The sequence below is a fragment of the Oxyura jamaicensis genome, chromosome 3, assembly GCF_011077185.1.
Source record: "Oxyura jamaicensis isolate SHBP4307 breed ruddy duck chromosome 3, BPBGC_Ojam_1.0, whole genome shotgun sequence".
Classification (NCBI taxonomy): Eukaryota; Metazoa; Chordata; class Aves; order Anseriformes; family Anatidae; genus Oxyura; species Oxyura jamaicensis.
Genome location: NC_048895.1, coordinates 47,026,910 through 47,052,637, shown reverse-complemented (window position 1 = coordinate 47,052,637; position 25,728 = coordinate 47,026,910). Strand labels below are relative to the sequence as shown.

Below are 25,728 nucleotides of genomic sequence, written 5' to 3'. Positions count from 1 at the left end.
ATAAATGAAGAGCTATACAGGCTTTGCTGCTTTTTGCCAGTAAGAGCAGACACTCTTGGGGATGCCTATCTACAGATTCTGATTGTTAACTGTGATGGTTTCGCTCGGGTGGGTGACCGAGCTCCACCACAACCGCTCTCTCACTCCCCCTCCTCAAAGAGGAACACGGAGAAAATACGATGAAAGGGGCTCAAGGGTTGAGATAAGGATGAGGAGATCGCGCAGTAATTATTGTGATGGGCAAAACAGACTCAGCATAGGGAGACAGTAAGATTTATTGCCTATTACGAACGAGCTAGACAAGTGAGAAACAAAGGAAAGAAACCAAAAGCACCTTCCCCCCCCATCCACCCTCTTCCACCTCCTCCCCCCGAGCGGCGCAGGGGAACGGGGGAATGGGGGTTATGGTCAGTCTATAGAAATTCTTCTCTGCCGCTCCTTCTTGGTCACTCTCGTCCCCTGTGCTGTGGGGTCCCACCCACGGGATGCAGTCCTTGCTGAACTGATCCAGCGTAGGCTTCCCACAGGCAGCAGCTCTTCAAGAACTGCTCCAGATATGGGTCCGTACCACAGGGTCCATCCCTCGGGAGCAAACTGCTCCAACCTGGGTCCCCCACGGGCAGCAGCTCCTGCCAGGTCACCTGCTCCTGCGTGGTCTCCTCTCCACAGGCTGCAGGTCCGGCCCAGAACCTGCTCCGGCAGGGGTCTTCCACAGGCCGCAGTCTCCGTTGGTGCAGGGCCACCTGCTCCACCGTGGTCTCCTCCACGGGCTGCAGCGTGGAACCCTGCTCCACCGTGGTACTCCATGGGCTGCAGGGGGACATCCTGCTTCACCATGGTCCTCACCACAGGCCGCAGGGGACTTCTGCTCCGGCGCCTGGAGCACCTCTCCCCCTCCTTCTTCACTGACCTTAGCGCCTGCAAGGCTGTTCCTCACTCCTCTCACTCTCCCAGCTGCTGTGTGGCGCAGCGTTTTTTTTTTCCTGTCTTAAATCTGCTCTCACAGAGGTGCAAACAACATCACTTATTGGCTCAGTTCTGGTCAGCAGTGGGGCCCTTACCAAACATGGGGCAGCTTCTAGATCCTTCTCACAGAAGCCACCCCTATGGCCCCCTGCTACCAAAACCTTGTCACGTAAACCCACTACATTAACACTTGCTAAGATTTGTGTTTCCAAGTCTTCACTATTAATACTTACATTTATTAGAGAAAGCTGTAGATATGTCTCAAAATACTATAATCATGCAATTATTTGGTTGTGTCAGTAAGTAATTGCCAAAATGTTAAAGTTTTCTTATGCATGCTGCTTAAGATGATGGTCTGTGCTAGAAGTACAGAAACAAGTAAGGTACATACATGCATGCTAACTCCAGAACCATGAACTCTGGAGTTCATGGCTTTTGCACCTGGGCACAAGTTGTAATTAAGCAGTGTTGTGCAGCTGCCTTGCTGGACAGATTAAGAGCTCTATCACACTGTATGGATGAGGACCTTGCAGTTGATGATTCTAGTAAAACTTTGTATGTTAACATGGCACTGCATAAGGCTAGGTATATTATTTAGCCTTTATTCCTGATAGCTTGAGTATTTCATTACATGGTACAATTTGTTTGATTTATGTAATGTATCTTGCATTATACTCAGCAGCTTCTGGCTTCAGTACACAAAGAAAAGAATGGTGACACTTCCTGTGGGGAAGTCAGTGAACTGCCAGCGAGACTATGCTGCATTACCTAAGTGAGGTGGTAGTTTGACACCAGTACAAGAGAAGGGACTAAGACCCTGTCATTGGTTATACAAACATTTTCTTGATGCTATTGCCTTTACGTGCTATTGCTCTAAGACACTAGCTTGTGGTGATAGACTCCATTCTGTGGATACAGTGCAATTTCATACAAGTTCATTTTTCAGCTTGGATACAAAGAGATACGATTTATTAGTCTATTTTTGAAAAAATATCAGTCTTCCAGTCGATAATGTGGTGTTATATTTTCAGGGAAGACTGCAAACATTTTTTAGGCAAAAGGGTTGAGTGGCCATGTGACTTCCGATCTCTATAGCTTCAAAGATAAGTGTTATAAAATATTTTTTGTGGGAATGAAAACTGCAAAAAAGATCTGTTTAAGTTACAGTCTTTCTGTAAGAAACTCAGCTGACTGAAAACTGGATTTTTTTTCCACAGTTGTCATCTAAATGCAATAACTTGTATCAATTAAGTAAAGATATGTCTTTAACAATTAAATTTGATTACAAAGTCACTGGTAATGTATTTTTTAAAAATATATGAATTGTTAAATAACAACAGCAAGATATCAGTCTATTCTACTTTTAGGAAGTAAAAACATTGCTCTCTTAATATCTTACTACCCCAGTCCTAATATGTTATATTTTTTATTTTTCACACAAATCTCGACTTCTGATTATTGACTTCTGATTGGAACACAAAGGCCTATGTCTGCATTAACAGATGAGAAACAGTGTCCAATTAATTCTTGATGCTCAATATAAATTCAGCCCCATTCCTTGAAGAATCAGTCACCTATTTCTTCCTGTCACACTCCATGCTGCTCCGTCCCTTGTGCCAGCTTAATTGTTCACACATCTTTCCAGTAAACCTGGAAAAATACTTCACAATTTAACCTAACAAAAACAAAAGCAAAAACTGTAAAAAACTCTTTGTTTATGATCTGGTCTTCTGAATACCCACACGAAAGCTTGTGTTTGTAACAGAAGGCTGCACATTGTGATAGCATCCAGTGGCGTGCTTGAGGGGTGAAAGACCACTTATTTCAATGTCAGTGACAATTTTTGTCTTGCTTAAAGTGCCCATGAAACTACTGTGTTAGTTTTTAAGAAAATCACCAGTCATCCTATGAAGGTACATACTTAGGTCCCTGAGTATGCATAGCTTGACACTCAATTAGAAAAAATAGGCAAATTCAGTCTTCAAATACTTATTTACTATTTAAATCTGATTTCAAATAATTTGTCATAGTATTTTCTTAATGTGCCATTACTAAAGTCTAAGAAGCAACCCTATAGAATGTTTCAAAATACCCATGAGTCAATTAAAAAAAAAAAAGGTCTTTCTCCTTCCTTGCTTAATGGTTTGTATTTTTTATCTTGTCACATAGTTCATTGGCATAGAATTACAATAAATTAGTTTTGCAATTATCAAACCGTTCAACTTCTCTTTGGCATTTAACGAACCTCAGAAGCTGTTTATTGCTTCATATACTTTGCCATCATGAATATTAACCTTTAATTAACTGGAACTCTAATCTTAGTCTTTCTAACTATGTTGCAATGAAATATCTTTGTTAGGTTGCCAAAGACAGTATTTATGACTGCTTTTTCCAATAAATTGAATACTTTCAGAATGACCTTTTAAGTCAGCAATTTTAATAATATAAAATGCAGGAAGATAAATTTCATTATCAAAAGTAAACACGATCTGGTATCTTTTTTGCGTATTTTACTTAGAAATAAAAAATCCCAGAGAAACCTCAGTTGCGAGGGACCTCTAGAGATGATCGGGCCCAACTGTCTGTTGAAAGCTGGGCTTTAGATTAGCTTTTTCAGGTCCCTCTCAAGCCAAATCTTGAACATTTTCATGGAGATTTCACCACTTCTGGGCAACCTATTTTAATGATTATTTTTTCTCACAGTGAACTTTTTCTTGTATCCAGGCAGAATTTCCCTTGATTCAACTTGCACCTGTTTCCTCTTGCCCTGTGCAGCTTTTTGAAGAGAACACCCCCATCTTTATAAATGCCTTTTAGAGATTGAAGGACAGTGATTAAATCATACCCTAAACCTTCTCTTTTCTGGGCTGCATACATCCAGTTTATTGAATCTTCTGTCAAGATTTAATCATCTTTGTGGTCCTCTGGTAGACTCACTCATTTTTTATTTTTATTTTTTTTTCGTGGACTCTAAGGGACCAGAACTGCACACAATGTACTATGTGTCAGCAATTGTTGAGTGGAACTCCTGGATCTGCTGCCTATACCCCTACTAATGCAAGCTGGTGCTCAGTTTGCCTTTGTTGCTGCAAAGGCACTGCTGACTCAAGTTTAGTGCTGTCCATAAGAACCCCCCAGGTCCTTCTCAGCAAAGCTTCACCCTAACTAGTCAGATCCCACATAGCTTGTACTGCTGTTTGGGATTATTAGCCTCATGTGCAAAATTATAATTGTGCGTATCTTGTTTGTCCTAGTTTGTGAAGGTCTCTCTGTACAGTAGCTATTCCTTCTGGTGTACAATACCACTCTTCACAGTTTGGTGTCATTCACAGGCTTGGTAGTGAGCATTCAGTCCTGGCATCCAGATTCTCTATAAAAACTCAAATAGCATCAGATCCAACAGTAATCCTCAGAAACTCCATTTGTGACCAGTTGCCCATAAGCCATTTAAACCATATCAGTCTTCACTTGAAAGTTAAAGCCATAGTATTTCCATAATGTTGTATGATGTATGCAAGCAGCTTAGCAAATTAGATTATTTGAACTGTCACCAGGATCAGTAGGAAGTATCCCACTGATTCTACATTTTCCCATAAAATTATGGGCTACATGTGTCCTCAGAAACTATTACAGCATTGTGATGATCTGCAAATAGAGAACAAAAAGAAGTCTGGTCTCAAAAAGCACTACAGAAAAATTATGTGTAGGAAATAAATATATAAAATAATTGCAGATAGATCAGGAATTATTTAAAAAAAAAAAAAAAAGTGAATGATATATATTTATTTTTCTTTCCTCAGGCAAACTGTTGCAAATAAATGGCTAGAATGGCCCAAGAAAGTCTCTATTGAGAACAGTGTTCCAAACAGTGTATGATAGTGATGGTCTCCCTAGTAATGAGGATAGGGAGGAAAGAAAACTAAAGGTATTTGCCCAGTGGAGCCATTCCAGGGAATGTCTCATAATCTGATCTGATAAGATGCAAACACAAGAAATAAGTTGCCTCCGTGTAATGATCTTAAAGCTGAGCAATAACTCTTCAGTCATGCAAGGTACCATTTCCTCAATGCAGAGACAGTTCCACTGTCTTCCTGATCGGTGATATTTCTTTGGTTTAGGCAGACCTTAGGCTCATTTCTGCCTAGATATTTTTATCTGAGTCAGATGTCCTTCCTGGTATTTATAGAGCTGTATGTCTATTACAGAGCAAACTGACAAGCAAAACATCTTTAAGACAAAGGAAAAAACAACAGCTCTCTATCTAGACTATTGCTAAGTATTTGATATGGAGTACAAGAGTTGTGATATGCATCAGATTGTAAGAAATTCCATATTGAAGTGGAGACAGTAAGAGCAAATAATGTCAAAGTGAGAGATATGATAATGGAACTTCTTTAGAATTGGTTTTAGGGCTAATCTGATTTAATATTTTAAATAGTGACCTAGACCAAAAAAAAATAAATAGGATTGTATAACAAAATTTACAGTTAACGTGATGTTTGGAGTAGTTATTAAAATAGATGAAGATCAGAATGTCACACAGATGGAAGTGGAAGCCCTTCAGAATTGGTGTAATAGAAATGGAATTTAAAATATAATAGTACAAAGTACAAGGTAATGCACTTAAAACTAATGACAAGAAATTCTGTTATTAACAGAGCTCATCTACTGCAAAAGCTAGTTGTTATAGCAGTTAATCAAAGGATAACTATGAGTTGCCTGTGTAATGTGGCCTAACAAAAGACTAAATGTAATGCTAGGAGGTCTACCAGAAAGACTTTATCTATCTCATGAAAAAGGATAATACTATTTGTATTTCTGATCACTGATAATGTGGATTTGGTAAACCTGAATGTACTTCTCTTTCATCATCTTTACCAGTCACACATGGAATGCCCAGAAACTTCTAAAAGTCACAACGTGGTCTTTTGACAGGGAGTTCCGTAAGACCATGACTTGCTACATGAATACATAACTACTTCTCTTTGTTCCAGATTTGTGACTTACTAGCTTGTTGTCATGCCCTGCGCTCTTACTGAAGGAGACGGTGGGAAAATCAGTCCTTATCCATCCTCTTCATGAAGGCATGATTTTATAGGTCTTTATTTTATTCCTCCTTAGCAATCATTTTCCTGGTTAATTATTATTTTTATATAAGCTATTCCGTAACTTCATTGATAGTCCTCTGAAACTTTTCTAATTCTACCATATCTTTTTTAGAGGTGGCAGATCAAAGCTGACATATTATTTAAAATGTGTTTTCTAACCATTGAAACAACAATAATGTACAACAGCCTTTCAGCAGTAAAGGGACAGATAATTGGATTTATGGTCAATTTTTGAAAGACTTTTTATATATAATAGAGGGATATTAGAGAAATAATAGAGGAATTGATAATTTTATTCCTTCTACTTTTTCTGTTCTTGCATGAAGAATGCAAGGAACTGAAACTGAATGCAAGGAAACGCAAGGAATGCAACTTTTTCCTGCAAGAAGTTAACACAAACTTGTTTTCCAGAAAATCTGCAAAAGTGCCATAGGAAAAAAAAGTTCATATCAAAACTACTAACATGACTTGGGAAGAATAATGGTTATTTGCAGATAAGATGTAGTTTGGGATTGCATTAGTTACCTCTAATGATGATAGTCTGCCACAAATAATTAAGATTGTAGCTTATGTAAGCAAGACAACATATTCTTTATCATAATTTAAGTTAAAATTTAATAGAACAGTGATTCCTAATATTTTATATGGAAACACATATTTTAAAGGATGTGTGAAGGTCATACCAGTACTGAAAAATATATGAAAAGGACATAACTTTACTAGTGGCCTCAAATGACCAGTGACTTGTAGACATGCCTCAAATGCAATAATAATAATAATAATAATAATAATAATAAAATATAAAGGGTCAAAGTACTTATACTGGTGGCACAGAACAAGTTGTACCTCTGCAGAACAATAAGTGTAGATTTATTCGCATTGGTTTGAAATGCTTTTCTTGAAATGTTATGCTCAATTGCTGCAGATGCGTTTACTAAGCAAAATTACAGCTATGCATATCAAATCTATTTTCACTAGACATGGTCTATCTGTGATAATACTATGTAGCAATAGGTCACAGTGTAGAAACCCCAGTTTAAATGATTTGCAATAAAGTACAGTGTAAGCATATCATTAGTTGACCGTACTACCTCATTCTTACAGGTAGTAAAAAATGTCAGAATACTCTGGAGGAAAAAAAGTGCCAAGTCACGTTGGATCTGTAGTTAGCACAGTTAAATTACAGAATAGAAGAAGTGAAGCAAAAGATGTTAGATGCTTGTATTCTGTTCAATGAAAAGCTGAATATACTGCTAGAAACTAACGTCAAGGTCATTGAAAGACATGGAAATGTAATGAGACAATTAGAACAATACAAAAAACTAGGTATGATTTATGATCCTTTAAGCTCTCACCTTTTTTTGAAAATTACACTTTCTGTATTGTAAAAGGTCATAATGGCATTTTTGATGAAAGAGATATGGAGAGAATTGGAGGAAGTTCTTATCTCAGATGTATGGCTATAAAAAAAAAGGAAAAACGGGCAAGGAATAATCAATCCTCAAGGAATAATCAATTGTCAAGGGCATTTGAGATTAGTTTAGCTCTCTTAGTCTCTTCTAGCATTTAAGATCAGCTTTGCTAATTAGCTTAAACAATAGATTTCATAAAAGTACTTGAAATTCTGTTATCATTGTGCCAGGTTTTACTTGCTGTTACTACTAGGTTTGTCTAAAAATAAATAAATAAATATTGTGTGGACATTTACATGGTACTCTGACCAGACATAACTCAGCTAAGGTACCAAGTAGAACTGAATCAAATTTCTTCCTCAAAGGCAACACAGACAGAGAGGAGTAATTTGAGAAGAGACTTTCTTGCATTTCTTTCAGCCATCAATACTGAGGGACTGGAAGTCCTATGAAAGCCATATCCATAGGAATTGAGGAATGGATCTGGTGAAGTAGGAACTGTCATGGGAAAGACAATGGAAAGACGGCACAATTACACAAGCCGAATGACTTCTATAAAGAAACAAATAGAAAAGATATTTCTCAAGGCAAAATGCTTATTTGTCCAAATAACTTTCGCTATGTAATGTAGATATGTTCTTGATGTTTTATTTTTTAAAATGCAGTGGGAACTGAGGTAGCCACTTACAGATATAAACAGTTTATATGTGAGAGTCTGAAACAACAACAACAAAAAAGCAATTAATAAAACCTGTAGATTGCCAAAGTGTACTTTCAAAGAAGTGAAGTAGGGAAGAAAGCAAACTATAATTTCAAATATCAATGACTTTCTAATTTGTTTCTGTTTTAAGCCATATAATTAAGTTTTTTCTAAAAATGAATTACCAGTGAATCATGTTTTTTTATTATTATTATTATTTTTGTTTAAGGTAAGAGGGCCTCCACTTGCAGGAGCATTTAAAGAGAGACCAACGAAGCCTACAGCATTTCGCAAGTTTTATGAACGAGGAGACTTCCCAATTGCCCTTGATCATGATACGAAAGGAAACAAAATAGCCTGGAAGGTAAGTCATGGCACAGCTGTGACAGCCTTCACAGCTGCAAGCTTCTTGAAGTGACACCTCTCATTGTCAAACAAAGTTGGCTTATAAGTAAATAAACTGATGCAATTTCTTAGCAAATGGAAGATGGTGGGAGAGACATTACAGAAAGGTCCCTGAGTCAGCTGTCTACCTTGGCTAACAATTAAATTATATGCTGCAAAAAGGAAGATGACAGAATTGCTTTGCCTTTAGAGAATTGCCTCCTGCCCAATTCATCTCTATTTTTATGAGGACCTGGCAATGCAGCCTATTTCAGGCAGTCCATCAAATAATGGAAGTGGCTGGTTACAGTGAGCAGCAGCCATTTATCTACCCCCAGATTTCACCTTCCTGCAGGACACTTCCAAATAGAAGCTTTAATTACCTAAATGGATAGGTCAAGATTGGCTGCTCCCTGAAAATGCAGAGCAGAATACAAACGAAGGCAGATTCTCATTCCACAGCTGTACTCTCAGTCTACAGCATATGTCAGACAGCGTAATCGCTGTCATACGTGCCCCTGTTAGAGGCTGACCTCCACTGCTGAAACCATTACAGCTACGACATTTCTCTGACAAAAGGTTAATTGGCTTCAAAATAAATGTATTGCCTAATGACTCCATTCTAATGCGGCTGTGTTTCTCCCTAAAAGGCTTGGTGATGTTATTTGTAAAACTTGCCAATCTTCTAAGTAACCACTGCAGACTTTTAAATTTAATTTGAAAAATGTATGCTGATCTTTAACCTGCTCCTACTATTTAATTATTTTGGTTATCATGATTTCTTTTCCTGTGTGTTATTTATTGGACTACAATAAGATTTTGCTGGAAGCAGTGATAGTTACAGAAAACGAACATGATATGAATAAGCAAAATACATTAGATTTGTAGAATGTTTGAAATTTTTCATTCAAGAAAGTTATAACAATTTTAAATACATAGTTATATTAATTAATTAACAATGAAAAGAGAAAAAAGATTTTGCAATCTTAAAACTGATAACTGATTCTTCTGCTAATGATGCTAATAGGGTTAGACCTATACATTGGTAAGTAGCACTGTATAATTTGTTTGTAACTAGGTTTTAAGATAGCTTTTTTGTCTATTTAATTACAGAAGATGGATATATGCTGTGAGAAAGTACTAGTTTCTTACCCATAGTAATGTTAGATCAGCTCAAGGAACTATTAATAGTTCTTTCAATAAAGGGAAGCTCTATCCAACACCTTACCCATGATCACAATGAGACTGCAGCTGTTCTTTAGGCAACCTTAGTTATGACCTTACTGGATTAAAAAATCATGAGTTTACAACTGAAATCTGCCCTCTAATCTTTCATAACCAGGCAAGACCCAAAGGTGACTTGCAAACATATGCAAAAATCTATTAGAATTTAGTTTTCATCCTGAAGCATTATATAACTTCTAATTCCTCAAAATCAGAGTGAGAGATACAATTTACGTCATTTTAGCTGCTTTTTGATGTACATACTTCAATGGGGATTGGTCTCTTCTCCTAAGCACCAAGTGAGTCATAAGATAAGAGCAAATGGCCTTAAGTTGTGCCAGGGAAGGTTTAGGTTGGATATTAGGGAAAAATTCTGAAAGAGTTGTGAAATATTGGAAGAGGCTGCTCAGTGAAGTAGTTGAGTCACCATCCCTGGAGGTCTTCAAAAAACTTATGAATGTAATGTTCAGTGACATGGTTTAGTGGTGGACATGGCAATGCTAGTTTAAAGGTTGGACCAGATGATCTTAGAGGTCATTTCCAATTTAAATGATTCTATGATTATAAGGATTAGTATTCCACCAGATGATGCTATTGGCTGCTTACTTAACTTCTTGCTACGTTGCTTTCTATGAGCCTTCCAACAAATGCGGATCCTCTAAAACAAGCATTTGTTCACTGTGTCTGTCAGTTGTCTGAAGATATATTACCTTTAAACAATCTTAAGATCAGAGTTTCTGGTCAAAGACCCAGCAGGTTTTGTTTGTTTGTTTGTTTTTAATTGCAAATTGCAATCTTATCACTCCAATGTCTCCCTAATATCCACCTAGCAATGTCAAAACATTGGCATTGTAGCTAGTGAGGAATAGGGCTATGATGTCATGCAACAGTTCTCTTTGCTATTGTTGTTCATCTCTTTCAAAACAAATTATCACTACTTCAGTATACATCCAAAAAGGCAGCATAACAGCACACTATTCTATTCTTATATCATCAGCATGGCAGGGTCCAAGCTTATTTCCCTTATTTCAATCCACTTGATTTACTCACAAATCAGTCTAGGCTGAGTTTTGTGGCAGGCACGCAAGAAAACAATACTGAGATAGTAGAATTACTTCAGGCTGTTGTTTAATTTGGCACACAACCATCATTGATTATTGTGCAGTTTAAGTAGATGAAAAAGGCAAATAGGAGTTTTCTAGTTCAAACTTTACGTTAGATAGCTTCTAATGTCTTAGAGACTGCCTGCTGCTGCTAGAGGCTAAGGTTGTTCAGCATTAATTATTATTTAGAGGTGCAGATAAAGTAAAGGTCTGTATTTTTTACTTGTTTTAAGGACATATAAATAGTCAAAATAGCCACTATATGTCTAATGGCTCGTTTTAATCTGTTTATCATATTCATTTGTAACCCTGAATAAATAAGTAATTATTCTAGTAATATAATTTACTCAATACTGCTTCAATTCATGAAAATGGAAAAAAAATACTTTTACTAATGAAATGTGTCAAGGAAAATGTCCTAAAAAATCTCGGCTGAACTATATTTATTTCTATGAATCAGATACTTCTAGTGAAAGGATAAAAAGAATAAAAGGTAACAGTGTTATTTTAATTCTACTATCATTGCACAGTATCATTGCTTTATTGTGTTTTTTTTTCTTTATTTTTATGTGATGTATATCATGGTTCATTTCGCTCTTGTTAGTTTGTCTACCCAGTGGTGCATGAGAGAAAATGCAAGGGGGTCTCAGAAACATGATTTATTCTGACAAATGAAATACTATAGGATTTTGTTTGTTCCTGAGACATATGCAGTGTTTTTCTTTGGTTGGTTGAGTTGGGTTTTGGTAATTACTGAAACAAACAAAATAACCATAAATATCAGACTGTTTTGTTGTTGTTGCTGGGTTTTTTTTGGTTTGTTTGTTTGTTGGAAACAATCACAATATTGTAATTCTGTGAACACAACAGACAATTTTAGCTAAAAGAATCTGAAATCTTATAACATCCATGAATTGTGTTAACGGGGACAAAAATCTTTGACTAGCATGCACATATGACCCTTGATTTCATAACAGTTCTGGTTATCTCTTATTTTAAACCCATGATTAATTTCCTGTAAGGGCGAGCTACATATAACTATGATTGTAGACCCAGACAGGATATAAATTTTAAGTTCAAGAACTAATCAGAACTACTTCTGAAAAACTGCATGTATTGACCCTCTGAATCTGAAATAATAATACTGTGAGAATTAAAGTTGTGTTTCTGCAGTGGAAAATTCCACTAACCTTGCATATTCAAAAGCGATTGTGCAGGCATAACGGTGGCATAGCAGTGGGGGGTATGTTAAGCAGATCAGGGGACTGTGGAAGGTCCCACTGTCCCCAAATGAGGAGGATGGCTAAGAAAAATAAGACAAGCAGTTGTGAAATCATCAAAAACAAAAACAAAAAATCACAGGCCCCTCCAGTCACGAGAGAAGAAGAAAAAAGGGGGAAAAGGAGAAATTAAAGGTTGGTCAAATATATTTGTACATATATGGTATAGTAACAAGCTTCAAGTAGGTTGTGAATATCTACTGTGTGCTCCTGCTTGCTAGATGCCCACCATTGCAATCATGAATAAAAAAGCTGCGTCACTGAGATTCTTATCTGAGCCTGTGTTATTGGCTGCAGATTGTTTCTCACAATACGTTTGGGAGGATTACTTCCAAAATGGACTACATTCCATTGGACTAAGGCATTCCTACTCCAAATTTATCCTAAATTTAGACAAGATTAAACTGTGCAGGGAAACCATGGTGTTTACATAGGCACCTTTTCTTAAAAACAGAACCAAAGCAAATTAGATCTCACTTACAAGGTCATTATAGCACGATCTGGCTTCTATGTGAATTCTCAGCCTAAGTCTTTAGGTTTAGAAAGGCATCTCTCTGAATACTCCCATAATATTGACATACTGGTTGATAAGTTGCCATTGTCACACTACATAGTTTCTGCATTCCCCTCTTCTTTACTATTATTGCAAGTTCAAATAAAACTGTTTTGACCTGTGAAAAGAAACCTCACCATCTCCATAATTTGCCAGAAAAATATCTGATTTTGAATACAATTAAAGTGAAAGAATCCATATGAAGGGAATTCAGGACATTCATCCCATTCAGAGAATGTACTAAAAGTCAGTGAATTTCTTTGCTAAATTGTGTGCATTCAGTGTAACACTTGAAAATCTAATTTAAATCTTTTGTTTTCATGCTCCCTCTGTGCTCATTAAATAGAGCTGTGTAAATATTAGTACCTTACAATTGATGCAAATAAAGCAATAGCTTTTGAGATCTCGAAATAAACTTCTTAAATTGAATGGTTAATGAATGTTCAAGGATCTTTCCAAATGTGAAGCATTTCATTTTGTCCAGAAACAGAGAATAGTTAATAATCATGTGGTTGGAAACTGTGTCTCTGATGTGGGTGAAATGTAAAATTTTAGGATATAAATTGTTGTTAAGTTAGAGTTAGATAGTAGCGGACAGTAATCTTTTTCGAAAAAGAGTGAGTTAGAATATTAATTTCCTAAGTCATTTGACTACTTATTTGGGCTCCTTAAGTTCTCTTTTAGCTACGTATATCACAATTTTATTTAAAAAATGTAGTAATATATTCTTTTGCACAATTTCATACTCAGCTATGAATAAAAAAATCTCATGGCTCAGGTCTTGAAAAGAACTTCCACTTTTAAATGTGCATTACCACATTTAAAAAGGTCAGAACGCAATTAAACCTTTTACTAAGAAAGTTGATAAAACCAAGGAAGTATTTCTGAATTATTAAGAATATATTTGATATGCAGTCTCTCTGTATCCATCATCAGAATGTTTGAAAAATCAGTTGTTTAGGGAGTTGGGCTCATTACAGAAGTTGTTATACTTTTTAAAAAAAAAAAAAAAAAAAAAAAAAAAAAAATTAAAATGCTGCTATTCTTCAAAATTATTTTAGCACTTTCAAAGACATGAAAACCAAGTTCAAAACCACAAACTTCTCTATCAAGCACAAATGTCAAAATGAATACGATTTTCATCTTTTGGAGTTTGTGTGTCGTTTTTTTTTTTTTTTTGCCAGCATAGCTATAATCATTAAGGGTGTGACTTTTACCATTTTAATTTTAATTGTACAATTAAAAGTATTTAATACCTTCTTAATAAAAGATGTTGCAAGGACACTGTCATCTTGAAAAAAAACTGTAAATCCCTCTTAAACACTGTCATGCAGAATAAAGGTTTTTGCAATACTGTATACAAAGAAGGGTGACCACATATCATGTTTAGCCACAGTGGATGCTACTTTCTATTTTATTTAATGTCTTCATTAATGTTTTAGGACATAGTTCAGTGTTTTGTTCTGCAATAGATGTCTGTTTATCATCCCCGGAGGACTCCTTTTTTTAATCATTTCAGTGATCCTGTTTAAGCCTGTCTCCGATACAATTTTGTTGGTATAGCAGAAAATTGCAGAGTGGATTCGAGAGAGAGCAATTGGAAGCAGGAATTTCTTAATCCAGAAATATTACGTAATAATTTAAAGAAGTCGGGAATGTGATTTGAAGCAAAGAAAAAAAAAGTCTTGGAGAAGCAAATACTAAATGCCACCTCTAAAAAATAAAAATTATTAACAGATTTAATAATAGTTTAGAAATAGTTTAGAAATAGTTTAGAAATAGTTTGGGAATCATTTAGAAAATAATCACAAAATTAAATAGTAAAGAACTCAGTTTTCTGAGATGTGAAATGGTCACAAGCTAGACTTATTCAGTTTTAAACTAAAAATGAAGTGATAGGTCTGTTGCGTCATCTTAACTGGAATTATTAGTAATCTCTTACTATGGCTTACTGAAGCAAACACAAGTAAATGGCATTCATAAACATGTGTTTAGACAAATCTCATTCCTAATTCTTTGTGATTGTTATACTACTGCCCAACTAATTACTATGAAAGTGCTGTCTTTGCTGATGCGCATGTGACTTTTTCTTAGAGATTGTTAAAAACTGTAAACACATATGTATTCCTCTAGTTTCCTTTTTTAAAATATGTAACACTAAAAAATAGTCATGTCCTAATGTCTGTGACATGATTCTCATTTAAAAGAAAACTCATTTATATCTCTTGAGGAATATCATGTATATACTATATTTATACCCACTCTATGACCTGAAATATACAAAAGAGCTCCAAAATAAATAATATATCCTTTCTATCTAATAAACCAAATTCCTATTGATGCATTAGAATGGGATCTGTGTTGCTGTAGGTGAATACTATCCATTCTCCTTTCCCATTTTCTTCCTATGGTATTCTAACTTTTTCTACTGACATTTTAGTTTTTTCATCCTTGATAATGCTCTGTTCAATCCATTTCCGATCACCTATGACATATAATGCCTGAAGTTACCAGTTACAGAAGTTATGATCATTTTTTTGATAACATCAGACTTAAATCACTCTATTGTGTTTAAGAAGTGTTAGTTTAAATCTAATTTCATTTATATTTGTGTTCATTTTATGTTTATATTTAGCAAGTATGTAGTTTGTTTAGTTTGTTGTGTTTTTTTTTTTTTTTCTTAAGTTGCTAATTATATTGACTCTAGCTATATTGACTCTAGCACTCATGTGAGTTAGCTAAGACTTACTATCTTTAGTTTACAGGCTAAAATAGAATATAAAGTTGATGTCCTTTAATTAAGGCAATATTTTTAAAGTTGTTGAATAATTCTGGATGCTTCCAGTTTTCATCCCATGATACACATAGTCATAGAAAGTGATAGAACTGTGGGTTTCTCAATTCTGAAATTCCCTTGTTGACAAGAAGCCAGCACCTAAGTAACATTAATTTCAAATAAATGGAATCTGTTCAGATCTTGCTTTTCCAAAGCGATATAGTAGAATTAATTTTCAAATGAAAAACTCTTATTAATAGTAGTGCATCAGTTAATTAAATGCTTAAAACATGTCATAGATTCAGATAAATCAATGGCTATATGATATGCATTTTTCTATTGACTCATTACTTCCTAATACTAATCTGCAAATCATTCATGACTTTACTCTTTTGTCTTCAGTTCTCTTTCATGTTTGAAAAGGAGACATCTTTACAGGTCTTAGAAGACATTTGCGGTGTTAGCAATTCATAAAGAATCTTATCAAAATGCTGTTTCAAAAAACTTCATCAGATCACTATGTTTTTATGAAATGCCATAAAGTTAAAAGTAACTGTTTCAATACTTATCAGTGTTCTCATAGGTCGTTTTTAGGTTCTATGTTTAAGCTACTATTTTCTATGAAACAGAAATTATGTGCCAAAGGTTATTTAGTGCCATCTCTCCCTTCATACCACTTGTGGATCACAGAAAGCTATTTCTTTCTAGAGTTATTTTTTTTTTTTTTTGCAATTCTCTGGTCTTTTCCATTCCTTTTACATTTATAATTTAAAAATCTAATGAAATGTCTTTTTTCTCCATGCTTAGGTAAAGTAGCCTATTTTTTGGAAAAATATATACTCAATCAATATCAATACTTAATTGAAAATATGACATGTACATTTACTTAACAGTAAAATAATGTTTCCCTTAAAAAGTAAAGAATGTTTTACTGGACACGACTCAGATCTCATTTCTCTTAACATCAATGAAAACTTAGATACTAGTGTTCAGCTGTAGTCTAAAACAAACTTTACAAAGAGTAGTGACAGTTTACCTGATTCCTATAGTATGTAGCTGCCACATTTCAATTATTAATTCCTCTGTGACTAATTAATAGCTGCATCTTATCCCAGGATTCTAGAAAACAGTAATACTGTGGCAGTTAATTTACTGTTCCTTTTTCCCTGCATACACAATTAAAGCCATCCCTTTATTTGATGTAAATTGCCATCTCTTGAAAGCATATGGAATGAAAACCCAGTCATGTATCAGAAATAACTTTAATTTAAATTTGCTAAATGACCTCTGAAAGCTAGATGAAAGGTTTTCTGCTGAATGGGCTGGTGCTCCCTGCCTGTATAATTTATGTGAGAAATTAGTGCGAATGGTTCACTTTTATGGAGTAGTGCTGCTTGTAGCAAGCCTGCAGAAACAATTTTCCCCCAAGCCTCCATCTGTTCTTCAAACCAGGGCATATGCCATCTCATCGAGCTTGAAAGTCAACTGATTTATAACTCCTGAAAAGTGCATAGATTGAAAAGAAAGGTCGAATGCTGCTATGTGACAATGATTTGCTAGGCACTTAGATAAAGACAATTCACATTACTATGGACCCAGGAGGACACAAGTGATGTTGTAAGCTTCAAAAATCAGTAGATTGACATGTAGGACAAAAACAAATTACTACTCCTCCATGAGGTAAACAGCTACCCTTCTATTCCTAAAGATTAAAAAATTTTAGAAGGTATGTAGGTATTATAGCTAGGATATCTTGTTATAATGTGTTTCAGACAGAATAATTTTTCCTAGCTACAAAGGTTGCCATCCAGAAGTGCCAAGAATTGTTCCATTTTAAAATGTAAGCAGAAACATCTGTCATAAAAACTACTTTTTTTTTTTTTTTTTTTTTTTTGTCAGAAAGTTTTGTTCAGTACTACACACACAACTTTGATGAATTTTCTGTATCTGCTCTGAAGGTGAATTCTGATCCCTTATCCCTATTAATGGATGGTCTGTTCTCTGTCCATTAGTTGTCAGCCTTCTTCCTTTTACCCAAATATTATAGAGTTCTCTGGCATGTGACAAAACCAATTGAATTGACAACATAAAAATTAATGTGTGTTTGATGTTTTCATTTATGGTTGTGAAATAATGTGACTCTTCTACTTCGAGGCTCAGAAGCGTCAACAACTGACAATCTTTATCAAGTCTGTTTTATTGTTTGTTTGTTTATTTGTTTCATTTCAGTTGAAAATTGGCATATATTTAAGCACCTATTTAATATAAAAAAGTTAATGTAGAAATGGTGCATACAGAGCCTTTTAATGTCAAAACTGAAGGGCAGATTTTGCCTTGAAAAACACAGAGACCTAGTATAAAAAGTACAGGTGAACAGCAAAGAATTATCCTCTACAAGCATGAGCTTGTTACATACTGAGATATCTGTAGCATCCCTAAGGGGAAAAAAAAAAAAAAAAAAAAAGACTGTAGCTTTCTGCATGCATCTGATGTTATGTAGCTATGAATATCCTCGCCTGACTCCCATAGGCAAGTACACATTCTGAACATTACATATCTCAATAAAGAAAAGCAGGACAGATTAACTAGATTATATTGTGAATTATGTCTATTGTATAAATGAAATCTCTAACACTTAAGTCAGTATCCAGTAATATAGAATTAAAATTCATGTAATGCATATGCTTTTGACTGACTAAAAATGTTGAAAATATAGAGCTAATAAACTTCTACAAATAAATACAAATTGTAAACATTTCACAGTGCTGAAAAGGTGTTAAATATGTAGTTATAAAATGTCTTTATAAAACAGTGCACTGTGTACAGTAGAATGTGACATGTTTAAGAAAGCTTCAAATTAATAGAAAACATACAAATTAATAGAAAATAGTTTACTATCACTTAAGACATATATTCTAAAAACATATTTAACCAATGGCTCTACTTCAGAAATGTATTATAGCGGATGTCTGTTCTCATCAGTTTTGTGATAAACACTACTATGTTTTGTTACCCTTCAATTGTTTTACTTTTGGGTGACCACTATATTAAACGTGCACACATGTACATGTAACAAATTTATCTCCCTCAGTCATTTTCATTGTCCTGTACTGCTTCCAATGCATTAATTATTTTATTGTCATTTTAGTGTCATATTCCCTTCACTAACCTCTGTGAACCCTTCACATCAAATTCGCATCTACTGTTCTGCAGAATTCTGATCTTGGCTCAAAACTGCTCTAATTCTTCACATTGGTATTCTGCCAACTAATAGTATTTGTTTGTTTAAGTCCAAGTTTTATTGTCCTTTTACTTTCTTCCCTGTTTGTCCTTTAGTCTGTATTTGCTCTTGCCTATCTGTGAAAAGATCGTCTTTATATGAAGTTATTATTCATGAGGACAACTTGGCAGAAACTGGTTTAAGCTTTTTACGTAAATAAGGTATACATTTTACTAGTTTAATTATGGTGTAAATTCGTCCTTAAATAGAAGACACTCAGATTAAGATTCTTGAGAACTTCCTAAAACAGCAAGCTCTACATTTTAACTTTTTTTTTTTTTCTCTTCCTTTGAAACTTGTTGACAACCCCGTTCAATAAAATAACTATCCAATATGGCCTGCAAAAGCTCTGTTCTTGCTGAGATTTAAACATGTACTTAATGCCTCATGATCAAGCTATACTGAAGCAATACTTTTGCTAATACTGTGTAGCAGTCGTGTTAGTGAGATGATGTGCTAAAATCTAAAATGTGAATAAATATTTGTTTGTTCTCAAACTTAATCATGGAACTTTCTTAATAAGTGCTAACTTCAAATAAATGTTACTGCATCCCTAAGTCTTTAATTGCCAAGACCTTTAAAAATAAAACCTATTTAAATGCGTCTGATAAAAATTCCATTGAGGTAGTTAATTTGTGATTTTATTTTTTTTTTCAAAAACATGGTTTTTATCTTTGAAGACTTGAGTCTATATTTATGTTTCAAATAGCAGTATGTCTGTGTGACAGTAGTTGTAGCATGTGGTGGGTTATCAGGGCCAAAATAAATTATCTTAAATATTTAAATGAGATCATTCCCCTTGGCTTTCAGCTTTTGCACATTAATGCTCAGGAAACAGGCAATTTTGGGGAATTGTAAATACTGCAGTACTAAGTGACACAATCTGTGGGTTGCTAGTTTTCTTTCCTGTGACTTCCTTCAATATCAGACCAAAAAATATATCTTGCTTTGGTTTTAAAGGAATACCAGATATGTTGTCTCTGTATAATGAACCAATTTAAGTGCTGCAGGACATAGTAGAAGTCTATATTTATAATATCAGAGATAAAATGCAAATAAAACTAACTGGCATATTATACTTTCAAATAATTAATTTAAGTTTCAGGCATTGGAACTGATTTTCCATGTTTTAAAATTAATATTATGTTCATATGTGCAGGCAAAGGCCTGCCTTATTTAGAAAGTTATTACAAAAAGATGGATAAATGCTACCTCAGAAGATCACAAGTAATGGTCTTTAAAGAGATATGAATATTTAGATGGAAATTTCCTCAGACTATAATGAAGAAAAAAAAAAAAAAAAAAAAAAAAGGTGTTGCTTCCAGCTTAATTTAAACTTTAATCTAAATACATATCCCTCTAGGAACATGGGTTCTATTGTAATGTAGTGAATCTCATAATGAAGACTAAGTGCACTGAAGTGCTGTTCTGCTCTAAAAAAGTAGCACAATCAAGCAAAAATTTGGGGGTTGTCTTTATTGTGTTTCATTGGCTTCTAGATAGACTTATATATATTTTTTTTCTACCTTTCAACCATCCCAATTTAACAGAGCATTTATTTTTATCTCTTAATGTCCTTGACTAAAGAAAAAATTAAATTAAAGCATGAAAAATGCAAACAAGAGGAACATTTGCTGTACAAAAATGTTGATTTAGATATCACTCTGATGCTGCCACCTAACTAAAATGCCAAGTATGTAGCCAAGTTGCATGAATGATGGTTGAGATAGAGATTCTTTTGGTTGACCCTTTCCAGCATTGTTCCAGCTGTCAAATGACAAACATTTATAGCTGCTATTTTCACTTTTAACTTCTTCTTGCTGACAACTCATTACACTTCATATATTTTTTTCTAAAAACCTGTTTTTGAAAGCATGTAAATAACTTTCAATGCTCTTAGTAGGATTTCATATTTCTTGTCTATATTAAATAGTAATAGCAATTGGCTTGAAGAGCTCAAAGTTGTTTTCAATCACCAAAATTTAGTTTCCATTTTACCAATTCAGGCATTAATTCTTTGTGGATTTCCCTATTGTTTCTATTATTTCTTTCTTTTCTAAAGTAATTTCAAAGTTCAAAATCAGGAAAAAATGCATTTTGATTCAGAGGCTGTGCAATGTCCATTGCTTTCAGAGGATTATAAGTTACTAACCTATGTTGTTGTGTTCTATTCGTATCCAAAGAAATTGCACTGAAGGTCAGAAGATGATGATCATGTGCTTAACAAATCATAAATACCTGTGTGTGTGTGTGATGTCCCACTCTGTGCTTCTTATCTTGTCTTTTCAGACCCTTAAAAATTCCTTTTCACGTGTGAGAGACCTGTTTTGCCTTGCCATTTAATAACAGCACTGGAGACTTACTGCTCTTATTCCTAGGTTGATCGACTGGGGGCCCTGGGATAAAACCTGTGACTGTGTCAGAAACATTCCTTTTAATAAAACCCAAGCTAGAGTGTCAATTTCAGGTGAATTTCAATTTCCTTTGAGTTGTCACTTACGGTGTGCATTATTGCTGTGAAAGACAATGTGCATTATTATCTGATCTTAGTATGATTTTTTTTTTTTTTTTGCATAATATATTCACAGATCAGGTTATGTGCTTGCAGAAAAAAAAAAAAAAAAAAAAAAAAAAAAAAAAAAAAAAAACCCTAACCAGGTGAAAACAATGAAAATGGCAGTTCTTTTATGTTTGTGCTGAAGTCTAACCTTCTGTTCTCATGCAGCAGTTTGTGTGGAAACATGAACAACTATCATTTGGTACAAAATGTCATAGTATACATAAGTTTTTGAATTTGGGCCCGTCACAGATATTATGAATATTTTCTTCCTTTCACCGTTAGGGTACACTTGCCTGTGTAAAATTCTCAACAATATACAGTTCTGAGTAGTTGATTCACTCTGAGTTTGAATAGTAGTTTGCAATTTTGCAATTTAGCTGGAAATTTCTAGTTTAAGCTGAAGACAAGAAAAGATACATTTCTTTCTCCTTTCTTAATGTAAAATTAAACATATATTTTACTGCTTGTTTCTGCTGTCTTATTTTCTTTCTTTCTGTGTTTTGAGGCTCATCTGAAAAAGTGAGAAAAATAGCCAGCTAAAAATGTTCTGTAGCATTACTGAAATTGCTTTATTCTTTCCTGACAAAATATAAACAGCGTATAGCCATAGTCCTCATAACCCCTGCCCAAAATGAGAAAATATTATATAGTTTTTTTAGATTAAAAACTATCAGATAAGGAAAAAAATGATCCTTATTGAATTTATGCATAGATATTTATTTATTTTTAAATCTGAACTTATTCAAATCATTCATTTATAAATGATACCAGGAATGCATAACAAAATATTTGCAATATATTTATCATCAGCTGTAATAATTTTCACATATTTATTTCTGTGAGGTAATCAAAGACCATAATATTCTATCAGTCCAGCTACAATAGGAGTCCTCATACTATATGTAACAACTATGTGAAAAGATGAAGTGAATATAACGTCCTGTTCACATAGCTTTTTAATAAAGAACTCTTGCCATCAGTCTGTCAGAGATCTCGTCTGCAGGCATTTCTGATTACAGACAACAAGGTAGTATGTGTGCTTTCTTGTGTAAAGTGTTGCAGATAATTATGATAATAAATCTACTTGCTCTCAAGGGCATAGAAAGACAAACTTTTATAGATTTACCACCTCAGAGGTGATTTAAACTACCTGACTGACTTTTCATGAAGTTGTTTTGGAATGCTCACATGATACATTAGTTAGACACAGCTAGTAGCCATTAGGTAAGAAGTAATAATGATCACTGACAGCAGGAACTTCAGCCCTGTAACTTTTTCCCAAGTAATAGCTTATTGAGGCATATAAGATCCTAGATCATTCACTTAGTTTTCAGAAATATTATAATGTGATGATAATCACCTAATACAGTGACTACCAGATTAAAATAATAAACTACTAAAATAAAACTACTATTAAAATAGTAGTTTTAGATATGCACCAGATATCCATGCTTCCTATTGTTGGTTGGTATTGGGTTGTTTGATTAAAATCCAAAGGCAGTAATTACATGTTGGTACTGCTAAAACTAGGCTGTTCTTCTTAATCCGTTATTTTATCAAACAGGTTTACTGATAAACCTGAGAAAGTAATGTAAAAATGAGTTCTCCTTAAGAGTAAACTATGTTTTCTCTGCTTTAGTAATTAATTCTATACCTATGTATATTTCATCACAAAGCAACCTTTTATACCACTGTTACTTCTGTAAGGAAATCAAAACTTTCTGCAACATGCAGAAAGATGGAAAGATAAGCACATTAGAAAGGTTGTTCTATTTTTTCTGTCAACTAAGAAATGTCTTCACTGATGTGGTGGCATAACATCCTAAGCCTCTCAAATACTATATAGATGAAACCTAGTACCTCTTGTTTTCTGAGAGTTTTAAAAAGTAGTTGTCTGATCTGATTTACCAGGATATATATACATATATATACATATATATATAAGAGATTTGATTTGGGTCTTCCTTGTCCTACCATAAAAATCAAGTTGCACTAAACCAGTAGAACTACCAAGACATATCATGGAGCTATTTGGGGTTCTTTACAGCTATCCAGCAAAACATAGTGGTTGAATCTCGTTGTTTGGTCAGTACTTTGAAATACTTGGTAAAATTGTTTAAAAGTCAGGTTATGTATGTGTTCACAAATACTCATTGAAATCAATCTTTCTAAATCATAAATTTAGCAAGCCAAATAGTTTCTACTATGTGTACTGAAAATTTGACATTTAACTCCTATTAATTTATAATATGCTATGAGAAAAAAAGCTCATATATAATGTTTAAATTATACTCCAATGCATGCTATTTTTTCCATGAAGAACCATGATAAAACCATTTTAATGACTTTGCAAAGAAAGACCTCCTAACTTACATACAGACTATATCAAGTGTTTCTCAGCTGTCTACAACTTTATTGAACTTCAATCTTCCTTAGCAAAAAGTATTACCACTATATATAAAATGTTCATCTAAGTACTTATTAATTTTTGTACATTCCAACATTTTTACCAAGTTAGGGTGACTATCATTCTATATTTTCTGGAGGAAAGGCATTGCATTTCCTTTTTATCAGATCTTTTGTCCAATTGTTGCTATTAATCACAGTAAGAATGGTTTCTAGCACATTAACCACTCTGCACTCCTTTCAAACTGCCACCATCTGCTTTAGTTTGTGAGTTGATTTATTTCAGAATCATATCTTCCTCCCCCCCCTGTTTCTTTTGACATATCATTTACAGATGTTAGTGCCTATCTCATTGCTACAAGATTCTGTGTTTGTATCTTGCTTTCATGTTTGATATTCAATACTGTAACAGGGATGGTATTTAGTTTCTCATCAAAGTCCTTGCCTTTCTATGCTGTTGCTTTGGATCCTGGATCATTCTGATTTTCCACATTTTTTTTTTTGTCATATGTCATACTCAATATTTTATAGTATTTCTTATTGTTTTGTTGTATACATTTAGGTATTAGGTATTAGTTCTTAGTCCTCTTTTTTTTTTTTTTACATATATCTTACTATAATTTATACTTATTGATATCAAGAGTGATTCATTTTTGAAGTCGAAAGTTTGACAGATTTCTTGGTTTTGAAGTGAAATGAGCTGTTGAAGAATGACTGACTGGTTAGTAGCAACACTACAGAAAAGTACCTGTGGGTCCTGGTGGACAGCAAGGTCAGCATGACTCAGCTGGGCTATTCATGGCAGCAATTAAGGCTATCCACATACTCGGTGACATTAGCAATATAAAGTCAGGGAGCTGAAGTAAAGTGCTATTTCCTTTACTTTCTATTTGTAGTCAAGGCTGCATCTGGAATTCTGTGTCCAGTTTTGGGCCCAGAAAATAGATGACTTAGAAGAAGAAGATACAAAGAAACTGAAGAGAGTCCAGCCACCGAGAGGCTGTTGCACATGACATATGAAGAGAGAGTGAAGGAATTGAGTTGGGCTAGCTAGCCTGGGCAAGAGAAGGCTACGGGAGATCTAATTGCAGACTTCCACTGCCAAAAGGCATGTTATAAAGGAGACAAAGCCATGAATTTCTCAGTGGTGGACAACAAAAGTGCAGGAGGCAACAGTCACTATTTGAAATAAGGGAAGTTCCAAGTGGGTTTGAGAAAAAGATACCCATTTTTGGGCAGGGAGTTGAACAAGATGATATTCGCAGGACTTTTCCCAAGTAAACTGTCCAGCGATTCTGTGAAATTAGTATAATTAGGTGGATGACCCTATTATTTTGTATTTCTGCATTACTTTTATTTTGTAAACATTAAAACATATTACTGTTTAATGACTAAAACTTCCCAGTGCTTCTGAAACCTATGAAACCTATGTGAAACAGATGTTTCACAGGTAAAGAAAGCAAGACAGAAAAAATGGCACAACTTTAAATATTATTAATGAACTTGATTTGTTCCATTTTATTCTTGACATTCCTTTAACTTAAGACCACATTTCTTCCACATACTGGATTGATACATACATATATACTTCTTTCATACGTAATTGTTGTTATTTTCTAGTTGTATCAGGTAAACTTGTAATTGCATTCATATTATGTTTGAGATTTGTGTTTTGTGTTCAGCTTACTGAACACAAAATGCTAAATGTAAAAACACTTCCAGGTGTAGATCTTACAGTCAATGCATGCAGCTTTCTAAACTTGTATCAGTCTGATTCTTCCTGAAGAAGACTTGAAGATCTCTTCTTTGAGATTGATGTGTGTTACAGGGGAATATATCTTCTCGAGTCAGGAAAGCCAGAAACAATCAAAATTAGTATGAATGGTCCATTAACATTGTACAAAGTGCTTTGGGCCTCTAGATTTTATGTGATTTAAATGATAGTAGAAGAATTTTAACAGTGCCTATCATGTAGT

General features: G+C 34.4%; 1 protein-coding gene across 1 annotated transcript in view; it reads left to right on the top strand.

The window, feature by feature from the left end:
- PACRG (parkin coregulated) overlaps positions 1-25,728 on the top strand; it is a 210,800-nt gene that overhangs the window by 36,471 nt on the left and 148,601 nt on the right. Inside the window, exon 3 of the mRNA XM_035323310.1 lies at positions 8,416-8,550. Coding sequence (XP_035179201.1) covers positions 8,416-8,550 — 135 coding nt within the window. The remainder of the gene's footprint in view (positions 1-8,415; positions 8,551-25,728) is intronic.